The sequence below is a fragment of the Danio rerio genome, chromosome 16 (genome assembly GCF_049306965.1).
Source record: "Danio rerio strain Tuebingen ecotype United States chromosome 16, GRCz12tu, whole genome shotgun sequence".
NCBI lineage: Eukaryota > Metazoa > Chordata > Actinopteri > Cypriniformes > Danionidae > Danio > Danio rerio.
In genome coordinates this window covers 50280148-50298430 of record NC_133191.1, presented here as the reverse complement: position 1 = coordinate 50298430, position 18283 = coordinate 50280148, and the positions used below count along the sequence as shown (strand labels likewise).

The window sequence follows — 18283 nt, the reverse complement described above, 5'->3', positions numbered from 1 at the left end:
AATAATTTTTGGTGTTTTTTTTCACATTTATTAACAGTTTTGGCTTAAATCAAAACACTGTAAATTAACATAGGAAATCCTTTAAATCAGCGTTTCTCGACCATGTTCCTAGAGGACCACCAGCTCTGCACATTTTCAATGTCTCCTTAAACAAACACACCTGATTCAAATTAACAGCTCATTAGCCAGACACTGAAAGACCTGTAATGGGTGTGACAGACAAAGGAGCCATCCAAAACACGCAGTGCTTGTGGTCCCCGAGGAGAATGGTTGAGAAACACTGCACTAGATGAACTAGTTATACAAACTATACAAGACTAATAACAAGATATAAACCTAACAAACTAATTACGACCATCCTTAAATTAGTTTTGTTTAGATTTTTCGATTCATTTCTTATTTCCAGAAACATCATCCAACACATCCCTCATTTTTATAAAGTCAAACATTTCCTCAAATTTTTTTATATTTTATTTCATTTTTCTGCTTTATCTTGATACATATACTTCGTTCATAGTTTGTTTACGATAATAACCCCACTCTTGACCGGGTCAAAAACATAGCAGCGACCGAGAATTTTTCATTGAAAATCCAGCCATACGGCCGCACTCCACACCGCAGCAATTATCAGTGTTTATCACCTCCTCTTCAAAAAGAAGAAAAACAGTGCTTGACTTCAGACAAATGTATGGCCATCAGGGGAGCGATAATGACTGTCAGGAAAATGGGATGATAACCGTCTTCAGATCTTGTTTGTTCTCTACTAATGGATTTCTCTCCCCCATAGTCCGGAAATATAATTGTGAGGGCTGATTGGCAGATAGCAAGTGTGCAAGTCTATCAGAATCACATGACTAGTGAAAAACGGCTCGTTTACGGCCACAGCTTAATTAGCACAGAAATTAGCAGAGCGGTTATAGCAGTGTGCACACAAAATACTAAGCCATATGGCGTTAAATGAAAATCAGGTTATTCAGTGTTGGCCGCCAATAAACTTTGTACTGATTTGTTTGAGAAATTTACAGTCGAGCAAGTGCTGAAACTGAAAGATCCTCACAAAAAGTTATAGTCTGAAATAACTTGAGGAAATTATGATCCGGGCAAGGTGGTGGCGCAGTAGGTAGTGCTATTGCCTCACAGCAAGAAGGTTGCTGGTTCAAGTCTCGGCTGGGTCAATTGGCATTTCTGTGTGGAGTTTGCATGTTCTGACCGCGTTTGCGTGGGTTTCCTCTGGGTGCTCCGGTTTCCCCCACTAGTCCAATGACACGCGCTATAGGTGAATTGGATAAACTTAAATTGTCCAAAGTGCGAATGAATGTGTATGGATGTTTCCCAGTGATGGGTTGCAGCTGGAAGGGTAAAACATATGCTATATAAGTTGGCGGTTCATTCCGCTGTGGCGACCCCAGATTAATAAAGGGACTAAGCCGAAAAGAAAATAAATAAATGAATGAATGAATGATTAAACAATACTACTGTATATTAAAATGTTTTTTTAAGTCAGTTTTTGTTTTTATGTATTCGGGTCACATTTAAATTTTATTGTAATTCCAGTGTATAATTAAATTTTTTTATATTTCTCCTATTTATATTAATGTTAATATATATATATATATATATATATATATATATATATATATATATATATATATATATATATATAGCCATTATATATTATAGAAATTTTTTGGATTAGTCTTTATTTTATTTTTTCACTGTAGAGGTTAAATATGTTGTTTTAATTGTTACTTATATATTTTTGAACTGCTATTGGTGGATCTCATGTGATCCTTTCTCGAGCCAGTAAACAATGAATTTAGAAGAGATTGGAGAGCAAGGAAAAGTTATTTAAAAAAAAAAACTACAAGGTCACACAAATGTTTAGGAAATAATAATAAATCATTAAAAATAAATAATGCAATATTCCAGTAAGATTAGGAATGGTAAATTCCTGTTCAATTGTGGCTTTAAAATAAAATTATGTTGTTAATTTGGTTCTAAGTGGCTTTATACATTTTATTATCTTCAGTTACAAGAAGATAATGATAAATTACAAATGGCACTTTGAGAGTCAAAAAATAATACTGGTATGGCATACATAATGCAGCATTTTTGGCAGTTTTCACCAATGTGTAGATACTGTACATTATTTTCTGAAAAAGTCTTGTAGACATGAAACTTTTTTAAAAGAAGTAGTTTTCTTCATTGTTGTCATGTAAATTAAGCTTTAGACTTTTAAGATGCCAATAGCATTTGCATTTTATCACCACAGAACCACAGTTTAAGCAAAAAAATTGCACCTTGATGTCAAAACGACATAAAAAGAACACATTAAAAATGCAAATCAATTTGATGCAATTGACTACCCTGATATCAATATGACATCATATTTACATTTAAAATTGGCAACAAAAACAATGGGACAATGTTAGATGTCAACTTGATGTTGTTTTAATATGTTGTTTATATGCAGTGTAGAGATACAAAATCCAGTGATACAATTTTTGTTTTGTTTTCTTTTTGCACCAATATTCTGGGGGTCAAAAGGGCATCAATGAGTGAATGTCAAATAGACGTCAAGGTTTTGACATCAAATTGATTAGCATTTTTGATATGTTTTTGACGTCTTAATTGGTATTTGATGTTAATTGACTACCTTAACGTCAAAACGACATCAAAATGACATCTAAAATTGGCATCAAAAAACAATGGAACAATATAAGACGTTAATTTGATGTCATTTTAACATCAAGGTATATGTCCATGCATTGTAGGGATACAAAATCAAGTCTAATTTTGGAATTTGGAATTGAAACTTCCACATTAATTCAAAATTTCCTATATTATAACACTTTTTATGCCATGATTCTAATGGTCAAAAGGGAATCAATGTGTGGATGTCAGAGACGTCAAGGTTTTGACATCAAATCGATTAGCGTTGTTGACGTGTATTTTGACGTCCTGCTTGACATTTGATTGTCTACTGACCTTGATATCAAAACACCATCAAAATGACATCTAAAACTGGCATTAAAAAATGGAACAATATTAGACGTCAATTTGATGTCATTTATGTATTTTTATGTAATTATGATGTAATTTATGAATTTGGAATCAAATCGGAATATGATGAATTAAAAATTTCTTATATTATAACACTTTTTATACCATTATTCTGGTGGTCAAAAGGGTATCAATATGTGGATGTCAAATAGACGTAAAGGTTTTGACATCAAATCAATTAGCATTTTTGACATGATTTGACATCTTGCTTAAGGTAAAATGACTACCTTGATGTCAAAACAACATCAAATGGACCTCTATAGTTGGGATCAAAAACAGTGGGACAATGTCAGACGTCGATTTGATGTCATTCTAACGTCAAGGTATATTTACATGCATTGTAAAAATACAAAATCCAGACGCTTTTCATTCATTAATTTTCTTGTCAGCTTAGTCCCTTTATTAATCCGGGGTCGCCACAGCGGAATGAACCGCCAACTTATCCAGCAAGTTTTTACGCAGCGGATGCCCTTCCAGCTGCAACCCATCTCTGGGTAACATCCACACACACATTCACACACACACACTCATACACTACGGACAATTTAGCCTACCCAATTCACCTGTACCGCATGTCTTTGGATTGTGGGGGAAACCGGAGCACCCGGAAGAAACCCACGCGAAGGCAGGGAGAACATGCAAACTCCGCAAAGAAACGCCAACAGAGCCGAGGTTTTGCTTGTACTGTAATTCTTTTTGAGTCTTTATTCTGGTGGTCAAAAGGGCATCAATGTGTGGATGTCAAATAGACGTCAAGGTTTTGACATGAAAAAAAAAAAGTCAAAAATGCTAATCGATTTGAAGCTTGACGTTTTGACATCAAGGTGCCAACTAGAAAAGAAATACATCTGGAGCATCTTGGATTGCCAACAGGTAAACAAATTAACAGCAGATTTTCAACAAACCCAGACGCCAATCGATAACATAATGCTTGTATAGCTTTAGTTACAGCCTCAGCGTTCTGTACTTCCATCTAACTATAGCTCCAGATGAAGACATCCACCTTTGCCTGTCTACCTTAACTGCAACTCAATAATTGGATACAATTATTTAATTCCACTTGATTACCACAATTAGCGTAGTTCACAGATGGCTCGCCAACCGCTCAACCACTAACATGGGGTCGGTCTAACGAGGATGGTTCTTCAATTGTGAACTCCAGGCCACGACACAAATGACTGTGAATCTCAGAGCGCAGCACTTTTCCACATACAGGTCACAGGTTAAGAGCAGAGAAATGGTTATGGAGCATCAGCATCTTCTCCCGGCTAAAAGAAACCATTTCCTGCATCCCACCTTCAATTGCCTCTTGTGGTTAGGTCCCCTAAACAGATAGATATTTATTATTTATAACAGGTCAACAGGTTTACTGTAAAGATGGAGCACATTGATTCATGGAGAAAAAAAATGATGATGGATGCGTCACTTATTTGAGCTATTCTAGATACAGGCCAGCAATATTTATATAGGAACATTATGGGATTTTTTTAACAAACCGTGCAATGATGTTTGACCAATTTGTTTATACATCTGATTCTTCATAGGGAAGCCTGTCAAATTAGTGATTGAAAACCAATAGCTGAGTAACTTCAAAGTTGCAAAACTAAAACACTTTTGGAAATCTGCTTTATTAAGTTTCAGTGGGGGAAAAGAAAACGCAAACAAAAAAATTAATACATAAACAAAAAAAACTATGTGCAGTATGAATATTTAAAATAATTGTATTATTTTAAATAATTATTGAAGTCAGTAAAAGGTCTGCTGTAATTACTTTAATTAACTGCATGTATTTTGATTAATTTATTGATTGTCTTTAAATATTATATTATTTTATATTAACTATATTATATTACTAATTTCCTCAGACATTAATTCTGAGCTATTTTCACAAATATTGCAATACTAATATCATATTACTATAATATATAGAATATAGAATATTATATTACTATCTTTGCATAAATTGCCGTATTATTTTATAGTAAATAATTTAAGATTGCACGCTAAATAATAAATTTTATGGAATTATTTTAATATGTATTATTTTGTGCACATAATTCATGATTGTGACAGTCCTAGTCAATAATTAATCAATAATAATCATTAATCAAAAAATAACAGATTGTCTTTAAATATTAATATATTATATCATATTATATTAATTTCCCTAGAAATTAAAATAATTAATTCTGAGCAATTTTCACTTATTCTACACTATTAATATATCACTAAGAATTCAATCACAAATCAAAATAAAGAATATTTTATTACTATTTTTGCATAAATTGTTGTATTATTTTATAGTAGTAAAGTTAAGATTACACTAAGTGACATGAACAAAACAAAATTGAATAATTAACTGTAATTTATTATGCATTATTTTCTGCACTAAAGTCATGTTCGTGACAGTTCTAGTCAATAATTAATCAGTAATTATAATTAATCAATAAATTTACTGATTGTTTTTAAATATATCATATCATATATTAATTTCTGAGCTATTTTCACTAATATTGCAACACTAATCTCACTAATATATCATTAATATTCCAAAAACACATCTAATTAAAGAACATTATTTTACTATTTTTGCATAAATTGTTGTACATTTTATTTTAAATAAGTTAAGATTGCCCTAAGTGACATAAACAAAATGGAAATAAATTATTAATGGTAGTGTATTACTTTATTATGTATTATTTTCTGTACATGATTTCATGATTCATGATTATGACAGTCCCAGTCAACGATTAAAAATCCTAAATAAGAGTAACAATTTATGTATGTTATTATATGCTATTAAATTTGTTAATTGTATATAATTGTTGTTGTATAGCTATGAAATAACCTTTTTTTCTTTGAGTTTAAAACTTGAATATTTATTACCTTGGCATTTAAAATTGTGCATGTCATATACTTTTTTTTTGGATATTCCTTTCCTTTTCTTGGCTTATTTCTATTTTACAGCACCATGGTCAACTGCTGTTTTGCTTATTGGTGCTTAATAAATGCATTAAAGGAAACATAATAATAAAATAACATTATTTAATAACACATTATTCTCTACATATCATGCTGTGTACAGTGCATCTGGAAAGTATTCATAGCACCTCAATCCTGACCAGTCTTCCAGTTCCTGCTGCTGAAAAACATCCCCACAGCATGATGCTGCCACCACCAAGCTTCACTGTAGGGATGGTATTAGCCTGGTGATGAGCGGTGCCTGGTTTTCTTCAAACGTAACGCCTGGCATTCACTCCAAAAAGTTCAATTTTAGTCTCATCAGACCAGAGAATTTAGTTGCTTATGGTCTGAGAGTCCTTTAGATGCCTTTTGGCAAATTCCAGGTGGGAAGAGGCTTCTGTCTGGCCACTCTATCATACAGGCCTGATTGGTGGATTGCTGCACAGATGGTTGTCCTTCTGTAAGGTTCTCCTCTTTCCACAGAAGAATGTTGGAGCTCAGACAGAGTGACCATCGGGTTACTGATCACCTCCCTGAAAAAGGCCCTTCTCCCCTGATCACTCAGCTTAGATGGCCGGCCAGCTCTAGAAAGAGTCCTGGTGGTTCCAAACATCTTCTACTTATGAATGATGGAGGCCACTGTGCTCATTGGAACTTTCAGAGCAGCAGAAATTTTTCTGTAATCTTCCCCAGCTTTGTGTCTCAAGACAATCTTGTCTCGGAGGTCTATAGACAATTCCTTTGTCTTCATGCTTGGTTTGTGCTTTGACATGTACTGTCAACCCTGGGATCTTATATAGACAGGTGTCTGCCTTTTCAAATCTTGTCCAATCAACTGATTTACCACAGGTGAACTCCAATTAAGCTGCTTAACATCAAAGCTTCACGCCAAAGGCTGTGAATACTTCTGTACATGTGATTTTTCACCTTTTTTTATTATAAATTTGCAACAATTTCAAAAAACTTTTTTCACATTGTCATTATGGGGTATTGTGTGTAGAATTTAGGAAATACATAATTCAATCTATTTTAGAATAATGCTGTAACATAAAAAAAATGTGGAAATAGGCAAGCGCTATAAATACTTTCCAGATGCACTGTAAAATAAATGCACAGCCAAAATAAAACAAACAACACTTTCTCCAGAAGAAAAAATATATTTTAAATATACTTCAAATACTGTAAAAAAAGCCTTGTTCTGTTAAACATCATTTAGGAAATATTTAATAAAAGAAATCCACAGGAGAGCTAATCATTGTGACTTCAACTGTGCGCGTCTTACTGCACACACATGTAATGTCTCTGTCTGTGTTCCAGTTCCAGTGCGGATCATATATCTCAAGAACCCAGAATCTCAACATCACTGGTGTTTCCCGTTCGCCGTAGACAGCAATCCTCCCGCCAGCATCAAATGGCTGTACAACAACATGCCTCTCACTGAGACCCGCTATGCCTACACTGAACTCATCAGAGACGTGTACGACGGCTCACAGCAACACGGCTGTCTGTTCCTTAACAAACCCACTCATCTCAACAACGGCAACTACACAATCATCGTGAAGAACAAACTGGGCAGAGACCAGAGAACAGTCCGAGCCAAGTTCATGGACAATCCTTTTGATCCCTCTGACCCGGAGGGCATCATCCCTGGTGAGGGCACTTCATCTAAATTATATTACACCAACTGTGTGGTGCATTGAGTAATTGTTTGTTGTATTCTCTCTCTTTTCACATGCCAGTGCTCAATGACGACCCAAGTAAGTTACTCTATATAAGGTTAAATGTCTAAATGTTGTTAAAAAGGGTAGTTCACCCAAACACCAAAAACACTGTCAACATTTATTCACCCTTAATGAGTTTTTTCTTCTTTGGAATAGAAAAGAGGATATTAAGTTGGAAACCTGTAACTATTCACTTTCATAATATTTGTTTTTCCTATTATGGAAGTCAGTAGTATTAAGCAAGTTTTCAGCATTCAGAAAATATTATTTAGTGTTTAACAGAGGAAAGAAACTCAAAGGGCTCTATCATACACTCGGCACAATAAGGCTCAGGATGTGTTTGGTGCGATTTTTTGCTATTTTCAGACCAGCGCAAAGTAATTTTATCATTTTGTGCCACGTTGTTTCAATAGCAAATTAATTTGCACCACTTTGTGGACTCATGGGTGTGCCGGTCTGAAAAGGAGGTGTGTTAAACCATGTTACTATTTTGAGGAACTAAAATAGACCACACCATTGACCAAAGCAGGTCTAAAATCCAGCGCAGAGCGTGTTAGTTATGCGCATATGCAGGTCCAAACACACAGGATGTACAGCAATACACAGATATCTTTACATATGAAAATGTTACAATTATTATTTTCTACTTAAATATAAAAACCACTACCTCCATATCTTCTTCATGCCGGGGGGATGTTTTCAGTTTATTTATGACTATCTGCTTTTGTATAATGTTATTATTATTAGCAGTATTATTTATAATATTCATATTTATGTATTTGTTTTAATAAAACAAGTTCAGATTTGTCCACCTGTCAGGTTTTGGAGATGTATGCATCACCATATGGGGCATAAGAATAGGATGTGTGTTTGGATATAACTTTTTTTTAAACCACACTTTGTTATTATTGATCATTTATTCATTCGCTGAAAGTTAGAACTGAATTTAGAAATAGTTTTATAACAAATATTTGCGCTTAAAAAATTAAACATGTAAGCTAATGAATGTTTTCTGTGTAGTGCGTACAACAATGTTTCCTTACTCTTTACTTACTAAATGGAGTAAAGTAAAGAGTAAAAGACAAGAGAAAGTAAAGAGGCCGAATGGAGGAGGCTTGTTCTTTATCCTCGTGCTGCAGGTGGTCTGTTTAACTGTTTTCTCTCTAGTGAAGTGTTGTCTTGAAGTCCGCCATGTAAATAGCAAATGCACAATGGCGTGATGCAACTGACTCTTAAAGGGAATGGGAGATCAGACTCTGACTTGGTTTAATGCACGTTATGCTCAAAACACACCCAGAACTCATTAAGAGAATAAGCACAATCCTGTTAGACCATGCGCCAGAGAGCACAGAATGTTTTTCCATCTTTAAAATAGCAAAAGTGGATTCGGACACGTCCTTAATGCGTTTGCGACATGCGCTTTACATTTTGCGCCTAGATCAGGGATGTCAACTTCAATTCCTGGAGGGCCGCAGCCCTGCACAATTTAGTTTTAACCCTGCTCCAACATACTTACCTGTAGGTTTCAAACAAGGCTGAAGGACTCAATTAGTTTGATCAGGTGTGTTTAATTAGGGTTGAAACTAAACTGTGCAAGGCTGCGGCCCTCCAGGAATTGAGTTTGACATCCCTGGCCTAGATCATTAAAATAGAGCCCATAAAGGTTTGAAACCACTTGAGGGTCAGTAAATAATGTGTAAACTCTCATTTTGGGATGAACTATCTCTTTAACTCATATTTATTTGTATTAAAATCCTTTTTTTCTCATTTTTCTAATGCGAAAACAAAATCTTTCTGAAGCAAGCAAAGAAAAAAAACATAATTGTGAAATATACTAATATATATATATATATATATATATATATAAATTTTTTATTTATATTTTGTTTAGTTTTAGACATGAAAAGTTCAGAAGCTTGGAAACGTTGAGATTTCAAATATAAAGGTGATATGCTGCTGTGTTATGATCAGTTATTGCTGGTGCTCAATCATCTTACAATGTGAAATGTTTTATTTATGCCTTAAGTTTTATGACAATGCATTTACCATTTATGTTTGATTAATTTAATGATGATAAAATATTTTATTTAATAGTATTTTTGAATGTCATTATGTACATGGTTTCTTCTAAAAATGAAAATAAAGAGCCAAAAAGGTTCGACATTGCTATAGTTTTTCTCAGTCGCTTTATTACATTTCTCAGATCTGAAATAAAATTTGCTAAACAGTAAGTGCATCTCGTGTACAAATAGGAAAACACCATGGATTACCTGCAAAAGGCAGTCTCTTGCTCATAATCCTTAGTTCATCTCTCAAAACAACATTTCAGTGTTAAAAACTTGTCAGTGACCTCAGAATGACTAGTCCTTGTGTCATTGTTACTTAGTCATGTTGTCAATATTACAGTGTACTCTGGAGAGGTCTTCTGATGTAATCTATGCCAATTATTTTACCCTATTTGTACTGTAATTTGTTGACGATCATGTCATTGTGATACAAAAAGGAAAAGACAGCACTGTATAGTGCAAAGTACAAACCTGAACACAGAACAATCTCTTTTGAGATGCACCTTCATTAGAAAATGTCAAGATTCACCTGGGAGAAATTAACTAATTGTAGACTGAATTAGATTAAAAGTCTAATGGAAATGTTTAGGAAAATACACTATGAGAGAAATGTTGACAACTTGTTCAGCCATTTTGCATGTAAATACTTGCCATGAAGGATTAAATGCTGTGGGGGGTGAGACTACTCAACAGAGACCAATATAATAAATTTTGATCAACATGACATAAGCAATTGATAAAGTAGGAAACATCAGAGAATTGCACATAATCCTTTGTATGGATGTACAAAAGCATTTGCAGCTCGTTCAAAGGAATGAGAATCTGCTTTTTTGATGTGCACAAGTGACGCAGTGGTCTGAAGACTGAGCAGGTAGTTTTGAGAATCTGAGAAATGTACCAAAACCACTCAGAAAAACTGCAATAGGAATTTTTTTCTTGAAAAGCAGATCATCGTATTAAAATGATATCTGATGGATCACGTGACAGTGTATTTATGATGCTGAAAATTCTGCCTTGAATCACAGGAATAAATTACAGGCTGAACTATATTTACATGTATTTACACTGTCTTTTTAAATTGAAATAATATTTCACAAAATTACAGTTTTTACTTTTTGATCAAATAAATGCATCTTTTAATAAAAAGACAATTTTTCTTCCAAAAACAACTTATAATTTCATGCAGCATGTGTAAATATTATTTATTAAAGTAACATTTCATTAAATGCTTCCACATTAGCAGCTCCCACTAACCAATCAACGGAGACGGAGAAAATAGAGAGCAGAGTGTTTGGGGTAAGAAACGAGTCACAGAAAATGTATAACCTTTTTTTTTATATCTCTTCTCAATCTAATTTTGTCTATTTGCATGTCCACAGGTGTCAGTAGCTGTGGGCCTCGCTGTGTTTGCGTGCACATTTCTGCTCATCATGGTTGTTGTCATTAATAAATGTGGACAGCACTCCAAGTTTGGCATCCACCGTAAGTTTTTCTAACAAAATACAGGCTTAAATGTCTAAATAAAATCATAATCTTTTTATATTCTCAATGCATGTCCCTGGTTTAATTGTGCATGTCGTTCCAACTTATCTTCTACATTTTTTGCACATGACACAACTTTTTCTTTATATTTCTTAAAAAGTTCTTATGGTCTACTCTACACACTGAAGGGAAAATATATTTGTTATGATTGATTGATTATTTTTTCTTTTATATGTGTCAATATTCCATTTCAGATGGAAATCATCATACTGAAAAAAACGTCTGCAGCAACTGCCGGTTCATGCAAACACAGTTGATTTCAAAATTATTAGCCCCTCTGTATATATATTTTTTTCCAAAATTTCTGTTTAGCGGACAGAAGATTTTTTTTTAGCACATTTCTAAACAGTTTTAATAAATCCTTTATAATAACTGAATTATTTTATCTTTGCCATGATGACAGTACATAACATATTACTATATAGTTTCCAAGATGCTAGTATTCAGCTTAAAGTGACATTTAAAGGCTTAACTGGGTTAATTAGGCAAGTTGAGGTAATTAGGCAAGTCATTGTATAACGATGGTTTGCTCTGTAGACAATCAAAGTCTTCTAATAATATTGACCTAATTTTTTTTTAAAATTCAAAAACTGCTTTTATTCTAGCTGAAATAAAACAAATAAGACTTCCTTCAGAAGAAAAAATATTATCAGACATACTGTGAAAAATCCCTTGCTATTAAACATTACTTGGGAAATAGTTGAAAAAGAATTCAAAGGAGTCATTTCAGTGACTGACAATTCATAGAAGGGCCTTTTAAACATTCAAGCACAAGAAAAAAAAGTGAGGTAATTGATGCATCCTAGGACAACAGACCTGATGTTTACATTTCAAGCATTACCCGTGATAAGGCGAATCAGCACATTTATTGCTTTACACAGCTGCTAAAATATATCTGTGCCTGTTTAGATTAGCATTTTGACATTTAAATAGTCATAATAATGATAATAATAAATATTATTATTCTGTCCCTACCAATTTTTGCTTCACCAAAAGTTTATAGCACAAGAAGAGCAGAAACTATGAGTAACTATACTGACTTATGAAATAATATCTCAGAAATAATATCAGTATTGATAGCCCCGCCCTAAAGCCATTCCATGTGACCAGAAGTGAAAAAAGTAGTTTCGAGGGAGGAGGAAAGGTTATGGTATTTGATTAAAGATTATGATGCTAAATTAGTTTTTACAAAATATTGACATGCACAGATACGTCATTTATAAGAAGCACTACTATACACTCACCGGCGACTTTATGAGGTAAACCTGTCTAACTGCTTGTTACTGCAAATTTCTAATCAGCCAATCACATGGCAGCAACTAAATGCATTTAGGCGTGTAGACATGGTCAAGACGATCTGCTGCAGTTCAAACCGAGCATCAGAATGGGGAAGAAAGGGGATTTGAGCGACTTTCAATGTGGCATGGTTAGTTAGTGCCAGACAGGCTGGTCTAAGTATTTCAGAAACTGCTGATGTACTGGGATTTTCACGCACACCCCTCTCTAGGATTCACAAAGAATGGTCTGAAAAAGAGAAAATATGCAGAAAGCGGCAGTTCTGTGGGCACAAATGCGTTGTTGATGTTGATGTGGTCAGAGGACAATGGCCAGACTGGTTCCAGCTGATAGAAAGGCAACAGTAACTCAAATAACCACTTGCTACAACAGAGGTATGCAGAAGAGCATCTCTGAACACACAACATGTCCAACCTTGAGGCGGATGGGCTACAGCAGCAGAAGACCACATCGTGTTACACTCCTGTCAGCTAAAAACAGGCTACAATTCACAAATGCTCACCAAAAATGGACAATAGAAGATTGAAAAAACGTTGCCTGGTCTGATGAGTCTCAAGTTCTGCTGTGACATTCAGATGGTAGGGTTAGAATTTGGGGACAACAACATGAAAGCATGGATTCATTCTGCCTTATATCAACGGTTTAGGCTGGTGGTGATGGTTTAATGGTGTAGGGGATATATTCTTGGTACACTTTGGGCACCAATTGATCATCATGTCAATGCTACAGCCTACCTAGTATTTGAGTATTGTTGCTGACCATGTTCATCCCTTTATGACCACAGTGTACCCTTCGTCTGAATGGTTACTTCCAGCAGGATAACGTGCCATGTCATAAAGCGCAAATAATCTCAGACTGGTTTAATTCCCATTATTGGGTTGCAGCTGGAAGGGCATCTGCTGTGTAAAACATATGCTGGATTAATTGGCGGTTCATTCCGCTGTGATGACCCCTCATGAACAAAGGGACTAAGCCAAAAGAAAATGAATGAATGAATAAATTTCCTTTTATGGACCCTTTTCACATTTCTCTCAGAAGCAGAAGTCATCATAGTTGGAAAACTCAGAGCGCAGTAAATGGGAGAGTACAACAATCATTTTTTGCTGTCCTATTTGCCGAAATAATAAAAGAAAAACTTCACAATGGTGTTCTTAAGACTTTCAGAAAAAAAGAAATTAAATAGTGTGAGACTGATAACGGCAGCCAGAAGAGAAAACAATGTCAAATTTATCATCTCGCCTCCATAGATGCTGCATTACAAACACCTCGCATAATGCCGAGTTCAGACTGCATGATTTTCAAAGTAGTTGTGTCACAGATGTTTTCACACTGCATGACTATCTGGGCTTGCGTTTCGTCGCTGCTTTGTTTACACTGCAAGATGGATTGGCGACAGGGGCTTTCTCATTGCATGACTTTACAATAGGAAGAATCGCCGACAACTTCGTCCAATCCACGTCTCACAGGTATTATGTGCATAATGAGAAAGAAGCCTTTAATGGGGTAGAAAATGTACATATTTGCTCACCTGGGTTTGAAGGAAATTAGCAATTTCTCCTCAACTTTTTTTTTTACTTTCTGTATGAAACGTCAAACAGACACGGGTGCTCCTGTCAAACCTCCACTAGTTTTTTCTCCATTTCTTGGCTCCAAATAAACTGAAAAGGAGCGCTTTTAACTTCTCCCCTAGCCTCCCGCTGGCCTGCAGGTACACACACAAGTGAATGCTGCTCTCTCATTGGCTGTAGGTGATCGCCGATGTTATTTTCAGTCAAAACTCATTTCACACGGCATAATTTGAATCGCCAATAGCTCCAGATATTCAGCACGACAAACATCTCACAGGCATTAGCGACTCATCTGCGAGTCTCTCAGATCACGTCTTTGATAGTTCATTACAAAATTATTGGTCCTTGTAAGTATTTTTTAACGGATTTGGCTAAGGGAGCTCTTAAAAACACGTCTTACTCCGTCATCGCTCAGTGGCGCCCCCGTCTTTGATAGTTCATACTGTGTGATTGTCACTCACGTGCACGAGCACCGATTTGCCTGTGATTTCAGGCATTTGTTAGCGATTTCTCAAAACCTGTCGGGGCTAAAATCATGCAGTCTGAACTCGGCATAAGTGGTATTTTGTTTTTGTAATTTAATGCAAATATGATTTAATGCATACACAAATGCATATAAATATACATAAAAATCTAAAAATTAAAAACTTTCAAGGATTTAAGATGCTGATGACCATTAAACGCGTCATAACAGTCTTGTGAAAACATTGGAACAGCACTAGAGTGACACAATAATTGAATGAACTATCCCTTTAAACAAGCCAGAGACAGCGCAATCACAGCCCATGCCAAAAAAAAGCGACTTCTCCATTATTATTTTGGAGTTCCACAGGAGGCATTGTGTTTCTTTTAAGTAATGCACAAAAAAGGCAGCAAAATACGGTCTCTTGGAAGCTGTAACTTTGTACAGTGTCAGCCTAACAGCTCGGCAAAGTGCTGCCAGGTCTTAATTACAGCATGCAAAGTAAATAGCATCGGGAGCCCCAGCCGCGAGCGAGCCATTAAAGAAGAGTGATGGAGCCAGGCTTTTCAGGTCCACTCGCTCCGTTCACAAAGTGCCTAAGTGGACCTGATTGCCTCCCTCCCCTCTCGCCCTCTATTCCCTGCGTTCCTCTTCTCTGCCCAGTCTGGGGTCTCTCTGTGGTTATTGCTTGAGTGGATTTCGTGATTTGTAGGAGAAGCTTTTTGCGTTTAATTCCGCTTCCTAAAACTGGGATCAAGTCAACAATCTGCTGGGTGTCTGTTTTGTCAGTGTGTGCGCTTGTTGTCAGTTTTAGATAACACTCAGTTCGTGCTGTTTGTTAAGGCAAGCATCACTCGTACTGATTCTCGCACTTATAGGGTTAGCCATCTGAACTAAATCCTAACCTCAAGTGTTAAATTACACTATGTAATCATTTGCGCCACATGATACCTCCAATCCTGCAGCTTGCTGAGGAAAGTTGTGTGACTACTTTTCTCTTTAAACCAGGGCTTTGTAATCTTCTAGAAGCCGCAGATGCCCAGATATAATCGTCCTTATGCTGTTTTTTGATTCATGAACACACAATATTTAATATTGATATTCAACTAATATTAGACAAGATAGAATAGAATATGTCTCTTTAAGGTCAGCATGGTGGTGCAGTGAGTAGCAAAATCCCCTCACCGCAAGAAGGTCACTGGTTCGAGCCCTGGCTGGGTCAGTTGGCATTTCTGTGTGGAGTTGGCATGTTCTTCCCGTGTTTACATGGGTTTCCTTCGGGTGCTCTGGTTTCCCTCAAAGTAAAAAGACATGTGGTATAGGTGAATTGGGGTAGGCTAAATTGTCCCAGGTGTATGTGTGTGAATGAGGGTGTATGGATGTTTCCCAGTGATGGGTTGCAGCTGGAAGGGTATCCACTGCGTATAGCGTATGCTAGATAAGTTGGCGGTTCATTCCACTATGGCGACCCCAGATTAATAAAGGGACGAAAAAAAAAATGAATAAATGAATGAATGTCTCTAAGGCGGCGCAATGGTGCAGTGGGTAGCGCTGTTGCCTCACAGTAAAAAGGTTGCTGGTTTGAGGCTCGGCTGGGTCAGTTGGCACTTCTGTGTGGACTTTGCATGTTCTCCCCGTGTTCTTCCCTGGTTTCCCCCACAAGTCCAAAGAGGACCCAAATCCCAGTGATTTTGAGGCCTACCGCAACATAACATAGGAGTGCAGTTTCCCCCACCCTCCGAACTGATTGACAGGCACCATGTTTCTATGATAACATGTATACACATGTCCACAAAACTTATTTTGCAAAGAAACTTTTAATTAAAACTTTGTTCCAACTCTGTGATTTTATAAGTTTAAAAGTTTTTAAAACAAAGAATGTTTGTAATAAAGACAGCAAAATTGTCATGTAATTCTTAACCGCTATAATCACCACGGCCGCATGGTTACAGTAAACACTAATATGTGTGTGTGTGTGCATGTGTGTACTGCAACCGGTATTTGTGTGTGATTCATTTCAGAAAGGCTTGAATAACCTCCACCACAAATACATAAAAAAAAAACTTACTTGGTATTTTTGACTAATGAGCTGTATTTCAGTTTTTTAAGTGTCTGTCTCTATCACTGACTGCTGTTTATCTGCTATAAGGCAACTAAAGCAGACATGCAAGAGGAAACGGTGGGCAGGAAGAAGCAGCTTATTTACATTTAAAACCACATGCTACAAAAACAGCTACATTGTCCTCAGACACAAAAATCAGCAGATACTGGAAGCTATAATAAATAATCTGATAGAAATTTTGAGCTGAACCTACAGACATTTTCTGGAGCCACCAAAGGTTTATTTCACATCGTGTAAAAAGGGTAAAATAGATGCCCTTTAAGATTTTTTTTTAGATATTTGGATTAGAAAAACACAAAAACTGTAAGTGTTTTTTTTTTCTGCAGTGCTTGATCCACTTTTTTTTGGTTTCACCAAGATCTAAATGAGAGTGCTGACACTTATTGCTAACTGAACTTATTATTAACTGAACCTATTCTGCCAATTGTGAACACAACTTTTACAGATGTGGTAGGGAAAAATAAAATATACCATACCAGAGCTTTTTCGGAACCACTTATTTTCTGTGCATTCTGTCCACAGGTTCATCAGTTCTGGGCACCGAGGATGATCTGGCAGTGTCTCTCCGCTTCATGAACTTCGGTGCTAGTCCTCCATCTTCAGATGACGGCACACTGGATTCTGGCTTGTCCAGTTTTGTGGAGAACCCGCAATATTTCTGTGGCATTATCAAAGATAAAGACATGTGTGAGTGTCTAACAATCACATGACAGCACACAAGTTATTGTTATTGTTGTACAGCATGTTGATTGAAAGCCATTGTTTCTTTCTGCAGGTGTTCAGCACATTAAAAGAAAAGACATTGTTTTGAAGTGGGAACTGGGTGAAGGAGCTTTTGGCAAGGTTTATCTGGCTGAATGTGCCAATCTCTGTCCTGATACTGACAAGATGCTGGTTGCTATCAAGGTATGATTGTGCTTTGAGTTTTCAAGACACCATTTACTCACTCACTCACTCACTCACTCACTCACTCACTCACTCACTCACTCACTCACTCACTCACTCACTCACTCACTCACGTGGTTCCAAACCTTTAGTTTCTTTATTCTGTTAAACAAAAAAGAAGATATTTTGAAGAATGCTGGAAACTGGTAACCATTGACATCCATGATAGGAAAAACAAATGCTATGGAAGTTCAATTTCAATTCATTTTTATTTCTATAGCGCTTTTTGTGCCAAAGCAGCTTAACTACCGTCTACAGTTGATTTTGATATTCTGGGAATTATAAATTGTCCAGATTTCAATTCGAGTCAATGTTTACAGGTTTTCAGCATTCTTCAGCAAATCTTGTTTTGTGTTCAATAGAAAAAAGAAAGTTAAAAAAGTTTTGGAATAAATGGAGGGACAGTAAATGACGACAATATTTTCATTTTTGGGTGAACCATCCATTTAAATGTAATTAAAGACATTTTATGTGATATTTTTAGCTATTTGAGTGAAATTAAAACATTAGATTTTTGGTTACACTTGAAAATA

The 18283-nt window shown here is 35.8% G+C and overlaps 1 protein-coding gene across 2 annotated transcripts in view; it reads left to right on the top strand.

Moving 5' to 3' along the window:
* The window catches only part of ntrk1 (neurotrophic tyrosine kinase, receptor, type 1), a 62338-nt gene that overhangs the window by 25360 nt on the left and 18695 nt on the right, over positions 1-18283 (top strand). Inside the window, exons 8-13 of one of the 2 annotated variants that reach the window (XM_073924580.1) lie at positions 7345-7677; positions 7767-7784; positions 11058-11110; positions 11194-11296; positions 17328-17492; positions 17581-17711. In XM_073924580.1, coding sequence (XP_073780681.1) covers positions 7345-7677; positions 7767-7784; positions 11058-11110; positions 11194-11296; positions 17328-17492; positions 17581-17711 — 803 coding nt within the window. Of the gene's footprint in view, positions 1-7344; positions 7678-7766; positions 7785-11054; positions 11111-11193; positions 11297-17327; positions 17493-17580; positions 17712-18283 lie in introns of both variants that reach the window. The other variant, NM_001301356.1, reaches the window with a different exon arrangement.